Source organism: Hyalella azteca, unplaced genomic scaffold (genome assembly GCF_000764305.2).
Source record: "Hyalella azteca isolate HAZT.00-mixed unplaced genomic scaffold, Hazt_2.0.2 contig10088, whole genome shotgun sequence".
In the NCBI taxonomy this organism is placed as follows: Eukaryota; Metazoa; Arthropoda; class Malacostraca; order Amphipoda; family Hyalellidae; genus Hyalella; species Hyalella azteca.
The window spans coordinates 98,750-119,278 of NW_025940137.1; the positions used below are offsets into that span (position 1 = coordinate 98,750).

General features: G+C 37.8%; 1 protein-coding gene across 1 annotated transcript; it reads left to right on the forward strand.

Moving 5' to 3' along the window:
- Nucleotides 1-6,336: 6,336 nt before the first annotated feature.
- LOC108678873 (homeobox protein GBX-1) lies at nucleotides 6,337-20,266 on the forward strand. The gene is made up of 6 exons (XM_047882281.1): nucleotides 6,337-7,082; nucleotides 15,922-15,999; nucleotides 16,467-16,711; nucleotides 17,638-17,728; nucleotides 17,768-18,025; nucleotides 19,715-20,266. The coding sequence occupies exons 1-6, from the start codon at nucleotides 6,413-6,415 to the stop codon at nucleotides 19,999-20,001; spliced, it is 1,629 nt and encodes a 542-aa protein (XP_047738237.1). The 5' UTR covers nucleotides 6,337-6,412; the 3' UTR covers nucleotides 20,002-20,266.
- The last annotated feature ends 263 nt before the right edge of the window (nucleotides 20,267-20,529 follow it).

The window sequence follows — 20,529 nt, forward strand, 5'->3', positions numbered from 1 at the left end:
CTCTAAAAAATTACAAATGCAGGCCAATAACCTCGAGTGATCCTTTAATTGGTTCAGAGATCAAGACTTGCATCTGAATATGGTTTAGAAAACAGCGATGCCTAGTTTGCGAAACAAGAACTCAGACGATGTACTAACGATCACAATCGAAATCACTGATGAACTATCGCTGACAGGAAATTTATAAATGTAGACACCATTCGATAATATAACCTTTAACTATCTTTAACTAAATAAAACTTTAAAATTCATTAAAGTCTGTTGCCATTTTTTGTCATAGAGCGAAAAGTAATACAAAGAGTGTACAGAAAGATTATAATTTACACACTTTGTGTGGGCGCGCAAGAAAACACGAAATCGGTTAACAGGCTTAATTGACATTTCAACCCTTTTTTTTGGCGTTTAGTAGGAGAGAGCAAATTGGACAAGTTAACCTCGAGCAAACTTGCATGTATGTATAATACTAAAAAAAAGCTAACAGGCCGTCTATGTAAAGTTTTGCCCGTATAATTCGATCACCAATCGACATGATTATCCTATAATGACGTAAACGTCAACACAAAGCAAGGCCGTCGTTTCTCGAGAAAATGGTCATTGAAGTTGATCAACAATGCCGTCCTCGAGAGAAGAATACTTTATTTGAATGGAGGTGAAGAGGAGGTCATTGCACTGTTGCGATTCTTCACATTATGCAGCGTTGCTTATTTACGTGGTTCACACGCTCGTTCTGAGAACTTCCATGAGCAAAAAAAATATAACTCACTTCAGCGAGTGACAGAGAGCGCATTTTCTCGTCGACGAAAACGTGGTCACGGACAGGCAGACGGACAGACGGACAGACAGACGGACGGACATGACGAGCACAATAGCGCCTTTTTTCTATAAATGAGAAAATGCGCTAAAAATGCGTGGCGGGAACGAAAACGTCAAGTAAATTTAATTGCCACGACTTCTTCGAAAACGCTTTCGATGAAGATATGGTGAATTTCCTTTGCATTATTTTTGCTTTCGAATACTAGATAAATTTGGGATGTATGTCAGCGAACTAATGACATAAATACTTGATGAAAGCATGTATTGGTGATTTTATTTTAACGTACCTTTAAAATATTTTGGTGTTTTAATCCATTCTTTTTTCATCTCAAAAATATTTTACCAACAAAATTTATTCCAAAATTTAGAAAAAAACATCATAAAAATAATAAATTCGATAATTTTAGAATCTCGACTTTAGAAATTGTGCATAGATATTTACACAACATTGACCTAAATTGCACATCTAATCGGTTTTCGCTGTGAAAATATAATTCATCCGTTGAAATCATATTTCAAAGAAAAAAATGAAAGTTCAAGAATGATAAAACAACAAACGACATAAACTAATTCCATGATGCGATTGTCTCACCGTAACGATGAACGAAGACGAAGGAAATCAAATCAAGTGGTGGCACAGCCGCAAATCTATATTCCTTGATTGCATCGACACATTCGTAGCGCCACGACAGCGATTTGGGAAAGAATCTCGTCTGGCTTGCCGGATCCTTCGTTCGTTCTCCCGGCTACACCCGCTGATTGCCGCTGATGTAGTGCCAGCGCTTGAGCCGCTGACATCGCTGACGGCGTCTAAATCTTGTCTACCCTCACCCTTACCCTTACTCTTTCACTGGCTGACACGCGCGGTCATCGCAACTCTGCCTATAGAAAAGACAGGCAATCCTAGAAATTATCGGTCTCAGGCGAGCAAACATAAGGTCTTGAAAATATATTGCTGAGAGGTGGCCAGCAAACTTAAATCCGAGCTTTGATTAGCGACATTGAATATTTATTAATGAAAAGACAAGGTCAGTATAAATTGCATTAAGGAAATCAATCAGTTATGAATTCATGCAGTTTCTAAATTCCCAGGGATTCTTGCACTATCTAAGCACAACGATAAAATTACTCAATTACCTTTAAAATAATAACCACGAAAATAATATTTCAGAATGTTTGGACTAACATTTGACGTAATTATAAAAGCGATTTAATAGATATAACAAGCCGTGTAGCACCACAGCCAACTGTGATCAATTACGCGCACTGTTAACCTATTCGACGATGAAGACGTTGAGTGAAAAGCTCGAGATGCGCAAGAACATAAAAGGCTTACGAGGAGGCGAGTAATTTTATGGGTTCAGCATCGGTGATGCGAGGCAGTTGATGGATAGCCAGCGAGGGCGGCATGACGGCCGTGCAGGAGGGAGGAGAATTTAACTTGCAGGCATATTTTGCGGGACAATTTTTTTTTTATTTTGAGCAATTTTAATGTTTTCAACTTGCAGGCGTATTTTCCGAGACTATTTTTAATGATTTCAGACAATTGCAATGTTTTCTTCGTAGAATTTTACTTTATAGAGTTGAATGAAATTTTGAGCATTGAAAACACAATCTTAATTATTACTAACGATTTTGCGCATGAAAATTTAAGAATGTGGTTTAATTCATTATTTTATCCTTTTTCCTGCGTTCAAATAGACAGAGGTTTGAAATTATTTGAACGCTATTAAAAATGGTGCTGAAAACAATGATTTTACGGTAAAACCTGTATTGATGGAATGAAAATTTATTTAGCTCGGTGATCAATTATGAAAAATTTTATTCGGGAATAATTCGATAAAGCTTCGAAACTATAATTACAGATTCGAAATTCTGGACATTTTGAAGCTGGTGATCTGCATATAGACTGCCTGATATGTTATAATTTCAAATGGACTTATTCCAATTTTCCCGGGAAAATATCAATTTCCTGATATTGTCTGGAAAAATACGCAAATTATTTAATAGATTAAATGCGGAGAATTTTGAAATTTCGATCTATAAATAGATTGAATGTGCAAAATCTGTACATCTATTACGTTTCAGTTGTTATATATTCATAGCACATGAATACAGAGAAGTAATTACGATATATGGAGCGCGCGATTTTAAACTTCATGATAGATCGACTGCTAAATATTAAATATTATTTGACAGAATAAAAATGCAGCAGCTTCTCAGTTATGTACACTACAGAAAACATGGAATATGAATTATTAATAACTTAAGAATCACAGAAATGCTGCATCTTACTCTAAAAATTAATAAAAAAAATAAATTATGATTAAATTTAGCTTTCAAGAGTAATATATATAGCGCATCGCTCAAAGTTTCGGCGAAAAAATAAATTGCATGCATGAGAGAGGGATCGAGAAGGCAATCCGCTGTTAAGAATATTTAGACTTGACATTCATTATACTAAGAAGATAATCAACTGCATAGTATTTAATTAACAATTTACTATCACACAAAGCTAAACTATTTTTTCACTAAATCTGCGATAAAGTAAATTTAACATGTTTTAATATTATATGACAATTTTAAAATATATTATGGATTTAAGATGATTAGAATTAGATTAAAACTTCATTGAAGTAAGGAAATATCGAAGACCACACAACTATATTAGTTTCTTCATGAATAGTATCAATTTATTCTCAAGGTGACCGTTTTCAGTTAATATAAGTTTTTTAAGAGCAATTTTTACGTTTATTAAACAGTATGGTAGCATTAATTGTTTCGATGGATACCAAATTCATTTAACAGATATACAGCGCACAAAATTACAGAATGGATAGTATATGTTATTGATACGCATCTATGTGATAGTAAAATCGTGAGACAATTCAGTAATTAAATATTCGCCAGAAGCACCAGCTATATATATAACCTGCTGGTTAAGTGAGAATTAATAAAACATATTGAAATCGTTCATCTCGCGCATCAATCATCATGCACTTTTACATTTTCAAAACAGGAATTTTGATTTCGTAGCCAAAAAATGCCTTTTAACGTCGATATAGGATCCTCATCTCACTGTCTGAAAGGCATGATGTCTCTACTGAATATAATCTTCGTAGTTGAAAGATTATAATTGTCTATGGACCAGAAAACTTGATTTGCAACATTGTGCAAACCCTTGAACTTAATCGGGCGTAGCCCAAAGCTTTGCCAGTGACATGACAGACTTTATAAAGCACGACATGCAAATGTTAATTAAGCGAAGCCAATGATATGTTCTGACTACTGTATAACTGTGTGACCTAAAGTAATTTTTAGATCACAATATATGCTGAATGCAGATACTGTACCATGGAGTCAGTAAATATAATCATTGAATATTAAAATATTTCTCATATGAATTGTGTAGTTACTAAGAATATTACAAAACTGAATATGTTATCCCTATAGAAATTGTCAACAACGAACTAAATAGCGAAAATTTTTATCCAATTACCTATACATACAGCAAGTGCATTTTCCATCTGGTCACAAAAACTAAACTGCGTAATCGTCTAAAATTTTAACAGTGAGGCAAAAAAAAGTCAACAATTCCGAATAAATCTGTATGCAAGGAGACAAAGCGAAAGTGAAACATAGTTAAATTGATTCAGAAGACAAGATGAAAAGTTAACTGCGGTCTTGACATGACACAATTGGTCACCTGACATGCACGCTGCAATTTAGTCTAGTTAGGCGAGCCCGCGAGAGAGTGTCTATTTGGCCCTATGATTGGAGCAATCAAGCAGGCGCTCGTTAGGCCTTTTTTGCTGCCCCCACCGCCATCAGAAGGCCAGAGAGGCAATTTTTGTGAACGTTCTCCACCGATGATTTTCATGATGATTTGCCAGGGACCAATGAGAGTCCAAAAAGACTTGCCAAATCGACCGGCCAATGACTGCTCGAGGATCTCCTCAAGTACGCTGTTAAGCAGAGGAGGCGGTAAAACCAGCGTGAGCAATCGTGTCTGTTTACGCTCCATTAAAATGTTTACAAGAAATCCAAGCATCTGCCGAAAAAAAATCACGATCAACATGGTCACAGCGAGCATCGTATGGTTCAATTATCAAATAACACTCGTACCTATGGAAGAAAACTTTATGTCAGAAGAAAGACCGCCCGCGATGGTCCACATCCCTCCTATGCCGGTGGGGGAGCGACCAAAGCTCCGCCTGAAGTAGCGACATAACCTCGAGCACAGGCCTGCCCAGAGAGGGTAACTCCGCCCTCTACGTCCCAGGTCAGCCGCACTCGACGCGAGGGCAGCGGCCGCTCAGTGTCGGGACACGAAGTGCGTGGTGCGCAGCTAACTGCCTCTGTGTGGCCGGTGAATACAATTGTATAATTTGCTGGTGAATACAGTTGTATAATTCGCCGGTGAATACAGTTGTATAATTCGCCGGTGAATACAGTTGTATAATTCGCCAGTGAATACTGTTGAATACCAAGATTACCAAGACCAATATATAATTCGCCGGTGAATACAGTTGTATAATTCGCCGGTGAATACTGTTGAATACCAAGATTACCAAGACCAATATATAATTCGCCGGTGAATACAGTTGTATAATTCGCCGGTGAATACAGTTGTATAATTTGCCGGTGAATACTGTTGAATACCAAGATTACCAAGACCAAGATATAATTCGTCGGTGAATACAGTTGTATAATTCGAGCAAGTGCTGGTTATGAAATGGGAAGACATTGTATGCAACTGTTTCTCGTTGCTCTTCAGGGTGTTGAAAGGTTCTTTTCGCGTAATATAATTCTTTGATATCTTATAGAGCATTATAATGTGATTGACTGCTATTTTCTCCGGGCCAAATTATATAGAACAAGCATAATGAAAAAATATGTTCTTCGTTGCATTAAATTGATAGCTTTAGCGAACAATCATTGCATAACAGCCAATAATTACGAATTTCTTACAGTGCATACGTAAGTTTAATTACCTGACACATGAGACTATTTATTTTATGTCTGCTGAAGTGAGTGCTTGTCAATAGCCCAATATCTCCTCAAATGAAACGTTTGGCGCATTCCGGCCCCAATTTTTGTTAACAAAAATTTTAATAAACAAAAAACTTTCAAGAGCATCAACGGCAGATGAGTTATGTGCATTTGAGGTGGTGAATTATAAAGAATGTGCTTGCACAGAAAAAAAACTATTTTATTATCGATATTATTAATTACTGTCGATATTAATATCGATTAAACGACATTATTTTCTAATTTATTCTAGTTCTAATTCATTTATTCAAATATATTCAGACAAACCTTTAGATTTGTTTGTAAAAATCGTTATTTTTTTCGCAATTTTCTAGAAACATTATAGGACCAAGTTAAAGATTAGGATTCCAAGGAAAAGATGGACAGGACCTTCAGTCCAGTAAGTTTTAAATAGAAATTGTGAATTACTGCACTGTACATCACATTCAGAAAGAAAATTCAAGCCACACTAGTTAGGCGTGGAAGAAAAAAAGTGTGTTCGTATCCTTCAAGTTCGAATTGACCAGCAAGATCTTGATCGTCGATCGATTAATTCAACTCCATCACTATGATCGCCTCAACGGAAATCTGCGATTCTCCTCCAAAGTCCCCGACCACGCGCGTTGGTGCCAAAACCAAGAGCTTCGCAATGGAGTATCTCCTCACAATCTCCGGAGGGCAAGAAAACCGTCCCAAGACCAACAGGAACTTCGGTCCGCTGTCTCCGTTCGATTACGACACAAATTCAGGCGCTCTGGCGTCAAGCCACATGCTTGATATTTCTCGTCAGTTGTCCCAAATATCCCAGAATTTAGCTCTCCCTCACCTGTACAACTCCTGTTTCCTTTCTGGCGGAGTAGCTGCTGTGGGAATACCGCCATTCTATGGCCAGCATCCGGGACTTTCTTCCCCGTATTCTTTCCCTCCAAATTTAAATCCCGCGATGGGGGGAGTCTCATTCAGTGGTCTCCCGGGCCCGTTTAACAACGGGTTCCCTAGTCACATTCACCCGTCCATCAGCCCGTCTTTTTACCACATGAAAGATTTCAGCTCGGCAGCCAGTACAGGACTGTTCGGAAGATCTCCTCCAGGGTCGGCAGCGGAAAATTCAAGAAATTCCATGCTTCGGACATCGTACAACACGGATTCCGTGTCTGATTTGTCACCTTTCTCTAGTTCAGGTCTCGAAGAGGGCGGAATGACGACGGAATCAGAGTACAAAGAGCACAGCAAATCAAGTGAGTGGTAAAATAATATGAACAAGAATGCCTAGATTTAGAGCTAGTAACAATTTAATGTATCTTACACTAAATATCCATATTATATCCCGATTTAAAGCCTCTTCGTATAAAGTGCCATCATTAATTCTCCCACATGTAAACTTCGAAGCTGCTACAAAAATTTGCTTATTCCCGAATGTAAATAAAGATAATATAACGAACTTGCAAGAAACAAAATAAAATTTAACTGCCTCTTACAGCTATTTTTAATAAAGGTCAAGTACGTGCATGATAGATTTCTATCATTGGTTAGTAATTATATATAAATCGTCAATTGCGTGAACAATTTGAAGCTGCTGATCAATAGATTTTTTTTATGACCAGAGGTGTTGCTATTTCGTATCATGTAACATTGACGTAAATTTTACGTCAATGACGCGCAATTCGATAATTATTTCATTTTCTTATACAAATTTACAATAAATATCTAGCTATTTCTGAAAGTTCAAACTGAAGTAGATTAAAAGAAAACAATGGGCTTTTTTATCACATGCAAAGAACAAGGAAAAATTCTTATCGATAATATACTTGCTGCCATGGAAGTGATATAGTAAACTCAGATAATTCTGTGCATGTAGCAAAATTAGCTGCAAACAAACAACTCTGCGCCTATGTTTGTTTCTGTTTGATATGATGTCTTAATCTATCCGCCATTTTAAATTTAAAATTTCGGATATAATTGTGCAAACCATGGATTTGCGTGATTAATGCAGGTCCTATATATGCAGCACTGTTTCGGTAAAGTGTTGGCTATTGGAATGTCGTCTTTGGCCCAGAGTGTACCAAATCACGAAACATGGTGCCATAGCATGATGCTACCATGATGCAGATCGAGTGGCCCAGACTATACCGTGCTTAATTAAAGGTACCGCTAATTGCCGCCAGTCTTTGGTACAGATCGAGCGGTACCATATATAGCATACGTAATGGTACTGTTCATTGTCGCCAGTCTTTGGTACAGCGCGGTACCATAGCGTGCGTCATAGTACCGCTCTCATCGCCAGTCTTTGCTTCAGAGCAGTACCTATATAGCATATGCATACGTCATTTATACGTAAGGCAGCAAAGTCTATTGCGAAGTACCATTTCAGCTGAATATCATTCATAATGAATGAAGCTATGCAGGAACATATGTTCAGTCTTAAAATGCCTAGCAAATTACGGACCAGGCAATAATTAAGTCCAGCAGCTATCTCAGTCAATCGTCAGTTATGGAAAGATCGGGTTCCAAAGGCCGGATCCCTTGTGAATCAAGTCACGAAAAGTTCAAGAATCGGCAACAGGCCATGGGCCTATTTCTTCAATGCCGACACTTCTATTCTATTCTATGAATAATTTTCTCAGTTGCGCAGCATTGTGTGTGGATGCATTTGCGAAGCCAAGCAAAGAACCTCACCCCACACTAACTGAAGAATTTTAGTTATAGTTATAGTTATATAGGATACTGGCTTAGAAGGAACTGATTTACAATTTATAAATTTGTAACCCAGTTCAAATTTTGGTTTATATATCTAACAACTCCATCAGTATCTTAAAATTGCATATTTCTGCTATTTTGGCGTTCATTTTCATTTCAGCCTTCAACTTGCTGTGAATGTGGAGGGAACTTAATACGCAATTGAAAATTTAAAGCATAAAAAACATCCAATAAAACAAATTTACATGGTAATTATGCAAAAAACGTATAACTTACCAAATTATTGAGAGAAAACTTGTTGTGCATTTCATCGATAGGTGACAGTATATAGCTGCCTACACTTGCCATAACACTGAAATAACGTGACTGCCTACACTTACCATGGTATTATTGCAGATTAACTACATCCAAAAAAAAGGGTGAGGTAACGTAAGTTACGTAACCCCCATGTTAGTAAGTCGCGAAAAAAATCGGTTTTCCGATGCCGACCGCCAAAAATGGATTTCAGATTCGTAATCTACACCCCAAAAAACATATAATTAAAAAAAAACACCCTTTTTTTTGGATGTAGTTAATCTGCAATAATACCCTTACCATAATTAACACTGAAGTAGCGCGACTGTTTACACTTGCCATAACACTGAAGTAGCGCGACTGTTTACACTTGCCATAACACTGACGTAACGCGACTGTTTACACTCGCAGGAATACTGGATTAAGATACATAGGCTGGGCATATTAAGAGACGAGTCCAAAAGTGTCTATCGTGCGCACACCGGAAACGAATATTCCCGATAATTTTCAAGTTAAAACTTTATTTCCAGCGTACCGGCTGCTTGGCAGATCATTGCATCTTCATTGCACCAAAGAAAATGTTAAAAACGTATCAATTTATCTCGAGATTTAAAAAAATTCAGGTTCCACAAGCCGAGAAGAACCTGCGCATTAATGGTGCACATGATATGTAAGCGTATTTTTATTAAACGTAAAGACGTTGCAAGGATCAATAAATGACATCGATATAAATAGTAGCATTGCGCAAGTAACATTAGATGTAACTATTCAGAATTGGGAAATCGTTTTGCTATCCCACACGCACTTAATTACGAGCTCCTCTATATAATATTCGTTAGTAAACGACAACTTAGAGGAGTGAACGAAAACAACTTGTGAACAACTTAGAACACGAGTTGTTAATTATAAGGCCGGTCTTTGTAATTAATATTAGAATATTTTTACTCCATTGTTGGAGACATATGTGACATTTAGCACATAAAGAATGCCTCGTATATTGTAAGCAAAGGAGAAATTTCAAATAATGTCTAGAATATCAAAGAAAATCTTCACCATTTTCGATTCCAGACTGGCAAATAACTGGCAAATCGAAGTGAATCATTTTAGTTGAGATAAGTATTATTTATATATTAGACACAAATACAGTAGGAACCTAGAAAATTCCATAACTAAATAAAATTCGAGCTAATAAAACTCTTCACACGGAAGCAAATTTTCATCCGCAGGATTTCTATCCATTTCTTTCAATATTTATAGGCAGTTTGGGGTGTTACCAACTTCCGACAACATGTGCACCTATTACTAAAGAATGAATGACAAATCAATTCAGGTTAAAAATCAGTTTTTATCCGAGCTCTTCATTTCATGCACATTGCATATAAAATAATAATGAAATTAATTCAACTCTATCAAATTAAATATTACCTTGATTATTAAATTAATTATTAATCTGATTATTAAATTAATTACTAATTTGATTATTAAATTACTTCAATTAATTACTTGAAATCAAACTGATTAAACTATTTATTTCAAGCACACGAAAGAAATATGATAAAAGAAGAAGTACGATTTAATCTTAGATCTTAGATTAACCAGAACTTAGATTAATCTTAGATGTAAGATTACAAGTTCTGTTATTAATTAACATTCTATGATATTACGAGAGGTTATGGAGACCCTATATATGACATAAATGGGGATTTAAAAAATGCAACACAAAATTTTTTAAATACACAGAGACAAGTCGATCACTAAAAGTCCATTTAAGGGTAAGGCTAGGGCAGAAATATTGCTGGTCATCACAGACGTAATCCATTAGGAGCAGATAGTGCGTAATGGACTTCTATTCTGCCTATAATGGTAATGCTCCATAAGCACATGATTCATCTCCATTTGATACGTCAGTGTGGTGCTCGTCACTCAATCAAAACGATGCAGTATGGATGACACGAACGACGATGCACTGAACTGAATAGAAGATTCGATGAGCATTGCGAAACCTGATCTCCAAAAAAATTAATTTCATTAATTCTCGGATAGATAACGAGTCGAAATTTTAGCTCAAGCTTTTCTGGAGCCCAATTGATAAAGAGGTAATTTTTCAAGCCGTTTGGTCTTTAATTTCATTATCTGGCTACTGAGGTGATCTGGATTACATTAAAAGATTGATGTTAATGTACATGCACTAGTAATATAGCTGCACCATACTTCCGTCTTTTGTTGTCAGGTTCACGCTGGTGACTATATAGATAGCCGTTCACGCTGGTGACATATGTACCCGTTTTTTTATCGATCAGCGTTGGAGATGTTGGCACGTGATTTTCCTTTGAATTTTGGAATTAGAATACGATAGTCAATACTTCAATTAACTCATTTTATTTAAATTACTGCGAGACTGTTTCTTGGACTCCTTTTTGTGGCGTGTGAGCACGCTAGCCCAACATATAGGTTTTAGCGTCAATATTTGATGCTAGTTTACTTGGTTGTGACACCCATGGTTGTTCAACTCTGATGCACCGATGTTTTAGGCAAGGAAATGACCCATTATTGATTATCAAGACTTGAGTTCGGTTGTTTGTTTTACTCTCTGCGTGATACAATGCTGGGATAAATGCTGGTCAACTCCTCATTAAATTTTGCTATTTTTCCGGTAGTGAATTTGGGATGTGATTTCAATTTTTCATTTCGTGGATATTTCAGGTGGACATGGGCACCGGATTACCTAGCTTATATCTTATGATGAAGTGCACTTCGAATGGGACGCTTTGAATTTTCCAATGGACTGGGATATGTGAAAAGCACAAACTTCATTTGGCAGGAAACCCGAGTTTCGCGGCGTCGAGGAGTTTTCGCTTGTCGAAAGTGCACCTGGAGACCAATTTTTTCACCACGAAATCTAGCGTTTTTCTCAGTACTCGTGGTTGGTTCATGCGTTTGTATTGTGGTTGAAGGCCGTCCGACAAGGGGAGTGAGGTTTGTGTTTGTAGCCGATTTTAGCGCGTCTTATTGCTGAGGGCTTACCTTTTACTCTCACATATGATACGCAAATATTGAAGATCTAAATAAAACTTCTAGATTCCAGAAAACTTCTAGAAAGAAAACCCTAGACCCCAGATAGTTTTCATTTTCATTATCGTGTCAAAAATTGGTGGATACCCATTATATGTTGGAAGGTCTCTCACAACAGTAACATGCATAGAAAATGCAAGCATCTGCTGCTGGTCAGTGTCTGCATGCATGACTGAACATTAGTTGCTTAGCTTAGATAACGGGTGATTGATTCGTACAATCGGTCGTTATCATCATCCTGGTACCCTAAGGTCGTCATGGTACGCTTCTCCACTCCCGATCAAAATGCTCCTGATCATTACCCGTTCAGTTTCATCGTCACTGTACCCTAATGTCATTATGGTGCCCGGTTTCGTTCCCGATAAAATTCTACCGATCAATTTCATCACCATATGGTACCACTCTCTTTCGCACCATATTAACATTAATGCAATTTCGTTATTATGGTATCCTCCTGTGGATATGGTACCTTGTTCCGCTCCCGTTCGAAACGCAAATCATATGGCCTCACAGAGTGTATACGTACAGAAAAAATACCAGAAATTTATTTGTTTGCCAGAATTTTAACAAACAATAACAAACTGGACTTAGGTTCAGATACTTGGAGGGAAAAACGAGGGAAAAAGGGGCATAAGGAGACAAGAGAAGATAACTAAATTATAGAAATTTGAGGTATGAAAAGAAGGTGCACACGAGGCAACAGCCATAATATAAAATAATGAAGAAGTGGAGTAAATAAGTAAAATTTGAGAGAATCCATCTTCTACTTTCATATTATCCTATGTGAATATAGAATAACATAAGAATTTAATGTCTGTTTTACCAAGTAAAAGAAAATTAGATAAAGAGCATTAACTTTCATCCAAAACTATTTCACGCAGACATCTAAGCAAAAGTTTGTATTGCCGCAGTTGTAGGACTACGACGATGAGAGCGAAGAAGTAGGGGAAGCTAATGCTTCCTGCTGGTAATGGACCGCTCAAAGACTTGCGGTGACCGCGTCTAAAGATTCTGATGGCCCGGTACTCGTGATGACCTCCTGTGTGATGCATGGTGTGATGGATTGATGCTCGCGCACCGACGCATGCGCTGCCCACTTACGCGGTGTGCAGTAGAGCGTAGTGGTGATATGGATCATGAGTGGTGATACGTAGTGGTGATACGGATCATAAGTGGTGATACGTAGTGGTGATACGGATTATGCGTGATGATATGTAGTGGTGATACGGATCATGCGTGGTGATACGTAGTGGTGATACGGATCATGCGTGGTGATACGTAGTGGTGATACGGATTATAAGTGGTAATACGGATCATGAGTGGTGATACGTAGTGGTGATATGGATTATAAGTGGTAATACGGATCATGAGTGGTGATACGTAGTGGTGATATGGATTATAAGTGGTAATACGGATCATGAGTGGTGATATGTTGTGGTGATATGGATAATGAGTGGTGATACGTAGTGGTGATACGGATCATGAGTGGTGATATGTAAAGGTGATACGGATCATGAGTGGTGATGCGTAGTGGTGATACGGATCATGAGTGGTGATGCGTAGTGGTGATACGGATCATGAGTGGTGATATGCAGTGGTGATATGGATCATGAGTGGTGATACGTATAGCGGCGATACTGATCATGAGTGGTGCATGACTCACACGGCATTCAGTGCATGAGTGAATGAAATAACTTGCTGGCGATTCCGTAATTTAGATAATAGCCCGTATAAAATTTCCTTGCGATTAGTGACATGTGATCTCAGACGGTAGCATGTGTCATTCAAACGACAAAGTTAATTTCCCGTCTGTACTGCGTAGTACTCACATATGGCATGAACAATTTTCCTATTTTGTTAGAAGTAACTGACGAAGTCACCTGTGTAATGTTCTCATGTAATGTTGTCGGCGGTTTAAATTAATTCGACCATTTAAAATTTAGTAAACACACCCTAAAGAAACCCTAAAAATATTTACTCATACTAGTAAAAATTTAGTTGATAGTGACTTTTCAAGAAACTTACGTGGAAATTTTTTCACAGTGCCGCATGTAGTGTGTATTCCATTCACAGCATCACGCAGGTTTACATATTTACACGCATTACACTCGTATTCACGCATGACTGATAATAACCTAAACGTTCTCATGAGGCGACGACGCAATGCCATCGTACACCTGACGACGTAACCGCCGGACAAAGAAACGCCAGTCAAAACTCGTGCGTATCAATAAAGCATGTTCCCCTAGGTTGCCCTGGATATAACTGTTATAGAACTATTATATAATCACTAAGGAACTTATTTATAACAGTTATATCCAGGGCAACCTAGGGGAACATGCTTGACGCCGTTGTCAGCGGAGTATGAAACAAGGTTTCAATGAAATTTGATCCGGGAATCATCGGGCTGTCAAAGTCGTCAGTTTTTTCTGTTATGGCGGACAGGAGCGAAGCGTTACGGTAGAGGCAACTGTAATTGGTGTCAAATAGAAGCGTTGAAGCGAAGCTAATGACGGGATAATACAGTACATGTTAAGAAAAGCCTGTCATTTCAGGCTTGTCGTTCGGTTTTGCAATGAAACCAAAATGAGTTAAGGCAGGCACGATGAGCATCACTAAACAAATATGCAAACAATGTTATATCAAATATGTAGAATGCAAATGACGTAGAATGCCCTAAGTAAATCATGCGTGCTGAATTGAATAATTTTCTGAAGTAATTGAATTAGACTACCCCAAATGATGCAGACTATACACTATCAATTCATAGTCTGAAAAATAGTAGGTACGAGTTCATAAATGAGCACAAATTAAAACAACAGATACGAGAGAGAATGGTCAATAAAAACTGCTTTGTAACCGTATATAGCTATGTCTCCTGTTAAAATAACTTCAAACTGGTCTATTTTCAAGACTTGTAAGTGTTTAAAAAAATTTATATTTGAATTCATTAATCTGAATTAAACTTACCCTTTTTGAGCTGCAAAAGCAAATGCAGTTTCATCTATAATCTTATCATTCGATTATAAATCTAAAATACGTGATGAAATATATTTAGCAGTGACACCGGACAATTTGTATACAAGAAGAAAATTAAGCGTACAAATTGCTCTACAAGAAAACAGCAGGATATTTTAAATTTAGGAAAATACGAATGTCATTCTGCGTATCGAGAGCAAGAAGAAAAAAATGAAAACGTACATTTCATGGTACACTCTACACCCTAAAGATAAAGAATGCAGTAAATTATAGTTTATGTGCGATTACATTAATGTCTTGTACATGATATATGTAGGACGTTTGGTGGATACATATATTTAATTGTAATGCTCCAATTGTACCACCACGACGAACCAAGAAAAGAGGCTTTTCATAACCCTTTGCTTCTAGAGACTCACAGGGGTTAACAATTTGTTAGCCTAATGATGTAGAGCACAGAACTAATGGCCGTGGTAATGAGAAGTCTTGATGGGACTGCCAGTAATGGCAGGATTATGTCAATAGGCGCCAGCGTTCATGGCGACGAAAACCAAACAGTGCGACCTGTAAATACAAGCCTCTATGAGAAGCTCATTCAAAAAGCTGCTAGTGCAATAAGGATAACGGCGAAGTGTCATTGATTGCGAGAATCATTCATCGCAAGTTAACATCACGACAGGCAAAGTCGTACATTTCCCTCGAAGTCGGTATCGAGCTATGCATTGTATCAAAAATGATTCAAATTGAATAACTCCACTCATTTTTTACGTATATTCCAATTTGGTCCGGGCTGCCACAGTTGTTACGCCAAAACCTGACTTTATCGTGAATAATGTAGCAGTTAATAAATTTTGCTCGAACAAGATAACTGAAACGGGAGTACGATACTTCAAAAGATCAAAAACATATCGTAACAATACTCAAGATTACTCTAATTACATTATCTAAAAATGCCAGCAGTAAGAAAATTATAAAATGAAACGCAGAAATTATTCAGAAACGATGTTTACATAACAGATGTTCTCTCTTCTTCAGATGAGATGGATGAACAACACATTGATCCTGTGGACAGCGATGATGACGATGATGAGGATGCTGATATTTCAATATCAGGTGCGTACATTTCATCCATTCACTAATTTTATTAATCATATGTTTAGATAAAAATATATGGTGCTAGTCTTCCTACAGCAGAAGGAGCAATTCAGTACCATCGCGTTGTGACGTATACTGACCAAAGTCTGTACTCACAAGTCATGATCGATGAATCCCAAGCTTTTACCTCAGCATTACTCGTTGAATGAAGTGCACAGCTATTTCATTCTAAAAATTATTACTTTCAATGCGGATTTTAAAAAACATCGCTTGAGGCCATAAACAATTAATTCATTATTATGACGGACTAACTCTCGGTGATCAAAAATTCTACGACGCCTCATTAATAAAATTTCGAGATAACCTTTAATTCTCACATTGGTGCGGAATGAATATTTCACGTAAGATAAACATTCTCATAGATTTCAGCACACTCTTACAATTTAATTCTGAATAAAAAACATTTCTTGTCCATTATTTAACAGGAATTCAAGGCACGGCCGCACCAATCGACAGCTCATCGACAGCCTCCAGCAATAACATCCACTGCGGTGATCAGGACCGAGGCGGCGGCGGCGGTGGCGGCGGCGGTGGCGGTGGCAAGAACAGAAGACGACGCACGGCTTTCACGTCGGAGCAACTCATGGAACTCGAGCGCGAGTTCCAGACCAAGAAGTACTTGACGCTCAGCGAGCGATCACACATCGCGCAGACCCTGCATCTCAGTGAGGTGGGTTGACGCTCAGTGAGCCATCACACATCACGCAGACCCTGCATCTCAGCGAGGTGGGTTGACCCTCAGTGAGCCATCACACATCGCGCAGACCCTGCATCTCAGTGAGGTGGGTTGACCCTCAGTGAGCCATCACACATCGCGCAGACACTGCATCTCAGTGAGGTGGATTGACGCTCAGCGAGCGATCACACATCGCGCAGACCCTGCATCTCAGTGAGGTGGGTTGACCCTCAGTGAGCCATCACACATCGCACAGACCCTGCATCTCAGTGAGGTGGGTTGACGCTCAGCGAGCGATCTCACATCGCGCAGACTCTCTGGGGTGGGTTTCCTACTACTTACTACTACTTACTACTACTTACTACTACTTACTACTACTTACTACTACTTACTACTACTTACTACTAATTACTACTTATCACGCGCAAGCTCCCAATGAACACTGAACCCGTGACAGCTTTGAGCAGTGGCAATGGATTTTAAAATTCACAAGCTGAAACGAAATATTCATCTAAAAGTGGTATATATATTCAAGAAGAGGATCTTAGAGATGGAGTCTGTATAAAAGCCTTGGGTGATGAAGATGGAGATAATAAATTTTGGCATGCGTGAACTTACGTTGTCTTAATCAACAAATAGTTCAATGGAATGCAAACAAGAAATACCACAAGACGCTCCGATACAGTCTAATTAAATTATCTCCTAATTATATATACTATCATCACAATGATGGTATTTTTGAATGTAAGTTTAGGCACTATTTACGAATAAAAGTTATTTTCTCTTTCCGATAAGTCAGGTTAACATAAAATATATTTTGTTAAATGAATAATTGTGAACATGAACATATTTCATCAAATATATATCTATCTACACCACAATTCGGGTAGAAATAACATTGTCCAGTTTTTGCTTTCCAGGTGCAGGTAAAGATCTGGTTCCAGAACCGACGCGCGAAATGGAAGCGAGTGAAGGCGGGCCTGGTGAACGGCGCCCCCGGGGGAGGAGGGGGCATAGGGTCCAAGGGGGCCGGTGGTGGGGCAGGAGTAGGGGGAGGAGGAGGCCACAAGATTATTGTCCCAATTCCAGTGCATGTGAACAGGCTCAGCAATCTGTCTCAGGCCCACCAGATGGATAAATGCCGAGGTGGTGGAGCGGCTGATGCAAGAAAAACCGACGACGCCAAGAGCGGCGGTGGAGAAAACAAAACAAGAGGCGGTGACAGTACAGGAGCGATGCTACAATTGCATGCAGCAGCCAAACACAGGAACAAAACAGCGGCACACTTGCCTTCTTTCCTTAAATTAGGTAAGCATACACAAACAGAGTTGATTATTAAATTTTTATTTAAATATTAGTCTTGACATCTTCATTTTATATCATAAGCATCGCTTGTGAACGAATTTATTATAGGTTGAGGCCTTACGTGTATAATTCACCGCAGTAGGTCTCTCATGATCAATGCAATTCAAAGCAAAGGATCAAATCTTTAAACATAAGATGTCCCCTCCTCATTTGTCCTGCATGACATCACGATAATTGAAAATAAATAAAATAAAAGGTACAGAAACATTTCAATTTCTGAAAAGTTGTTAATTAACCAGAAATTTAAATATCAGTAAAGATCGTTCTAAAATAATGTGCCATCATGACGTGCGACGGTACACTTCACCAGTTTTATAAATGTTCATTTATTTCTGGGAGCCAATTCCTTAAGTTCAATGTACGATGGTATGATCTAGAATCATTACATTGACTAATCAAATAAATTGTATAGCCAAACTATAAATTATGTCAATTATACTTCATGACGTTCAAAGGTGTTCAGAGATCACCACCTTTACCATGAGTAAATATGCGAAAAATTATCCTGTGAAAAATTGCAGCAGTTCATCCTGTTCTCTTCCACCTGTGCATACAACTCAATGTTCGTCACTCGTATTGAGTTAAGAATTGACTGGTTAATTATTATCAATTCATCTAGATAAGCATTGACTTGATGATGTTTATGCTATTTGCATTCATGACAGCATCAGCACCATAATGTATTGACCTGATGCAAATCTTAGATTTCGAGCGTAAACATTCAAACTCGATATGAAATCTCCGCCCAAATGAAGTGAACAACTGTGCAAATATTGCAGCTAATGCGTATAAAAATAAACTGATATTATTTTTGTGAAGAATCAAATAGGTAGATAATTTAGGCCCATTATTAAATTGTATTAATATGTCAAGCCTAACTCGCGAGGGCTGATTTTTAACGTAAAATGAATCAGAAATTGTCAGTAATCAGTATCAGTAGATCAGATCAAATCAGTAATCCTATGGATTACTAGAAGTTATGGGTCACATGTAGAGGCCATTGCTTGTTATTTAAATCGATGCATAAATAAAAAATCAATTACCATACATTTTAAGGAAGTCAGCAAAAAAATTCTTATGTCACCATCAAACACGATACAATATCCATCACTGCTCTTTTTGATCTTCGCACAATTTGCCGCAATAACCATAACCATCAATTACCATAAATAAGAAATCAATAACCATATATTTTAAGGGAAATCAACAACAGAATTCTTATGTCTCCATCAACACGATACAATATTCATCACAATTCTTTGTGATCTTCACACAATTTGCCACAATTTAATAAATTTGTATTTATTTACAACACCTTGTATTTATTTACAACATATTAGAGTATAAATTATTTAAATATATACCTAAATATATATGAATTTATTAAATTGGGTCCATCATTTGGAATAAACCTGTATAAAAACAATAATAATAGCCTCAAAAAAATAATGATTTACTGCACAACTAAAACTAATAATTTATGCAATGACCATATAACTTTTCGTGTTATACAGGACTGAGGTTACAAAATCCATTCAATGATAGCTCAACTATCTATTGCCCATTTCCATTCAAGATGAATACACAACAATTTCGACTTGAGTCTCATTCGCGAACGTTTTTACGCCGCAGAAGAACTGGAGAGATCATCAGGCTGTCCTCGGACCACATCCGTGACAATCCATACGCCTCAGCTGCCTGTGAGTAGCGCCCCGCTTCAGTCACGGCGCTCGGCCTTCCAAGGCCTCACTTCATCGAGTCCTCTGAGCGACGCCGGCCTCACCGTGGCCGCGGCCGGCCGAGACGCGGCCGCCACGAATGTGACTCACTCAGTCAAAAATATCTGCAGTGAAGCTCAAGACGAGCAGCAACTGCTGCGCTTTCATGGGGCTGACTTGGCTCCGAGAATGTCCCCCTAGCGAATAAGCGCTATCTTAGAATTAAAGTTTCTTAGGAATCATTAGCCAGAATTGTAGTATTTATCCTCAAAATTGTTATATTGTTTTTATTTTATTTTGGGTGGAATTTATAAATAAATGTTCTTGATTCGAGAGAATCGACACTTCTTACACTGAATTATGGCTTTTTAAATCTGAACATTAAGGTAAATTACATTATAATTGTACAGCTCTGGAGCAGAACATAATCTGGGCGAAAGACACAGGGAAAAGTAATTATTTCCATCCCCATATTACCTTTTAAGCGAAAATAAGTAGGAGAAGTTTCAGTAGGGAGCGTATCCAAATCGAATTCAAATGTAGAGATTAAAATCTAAAATCGTAATCGAGTGCACAACAGGGACAAAAAATCACTAAATTTCTAAATATCTGAGTTTTCGACAACATTTTACAATTCACGTGCATTAAAGTTCTTCTGATAAATTCACAATCAGCAGCTAATTTTATGTGTGAGAACAAGCAATGCAGCGATGGCGCTCCTCTATGTAT

Excerpts from the sequence above, each read along its gene's own strand:
- LOC108678873 (XM_047882281.1), top strand. The coding sequence starts at position 6,413 with ATGATCGCCTCAACGGAAATCTGCGATTCTCCTCCAAAGTCCCCGACC. Across the intron at positions 16,000-16,466 it reads TGCTGATATTTCAATATCAG|GAATTCAAGGCACGGCCGCA; the intron begins GTGCGTACATTT and ends ATTATTTAACAG. Across the intron at positions 18,026-19,714 it reads GCCTTCTTTCCTTAAATTAG|AAGAACTGGAGAGATCATCA; the intron begins GTAAGCATACAC and ends TTTACGCCGCAG.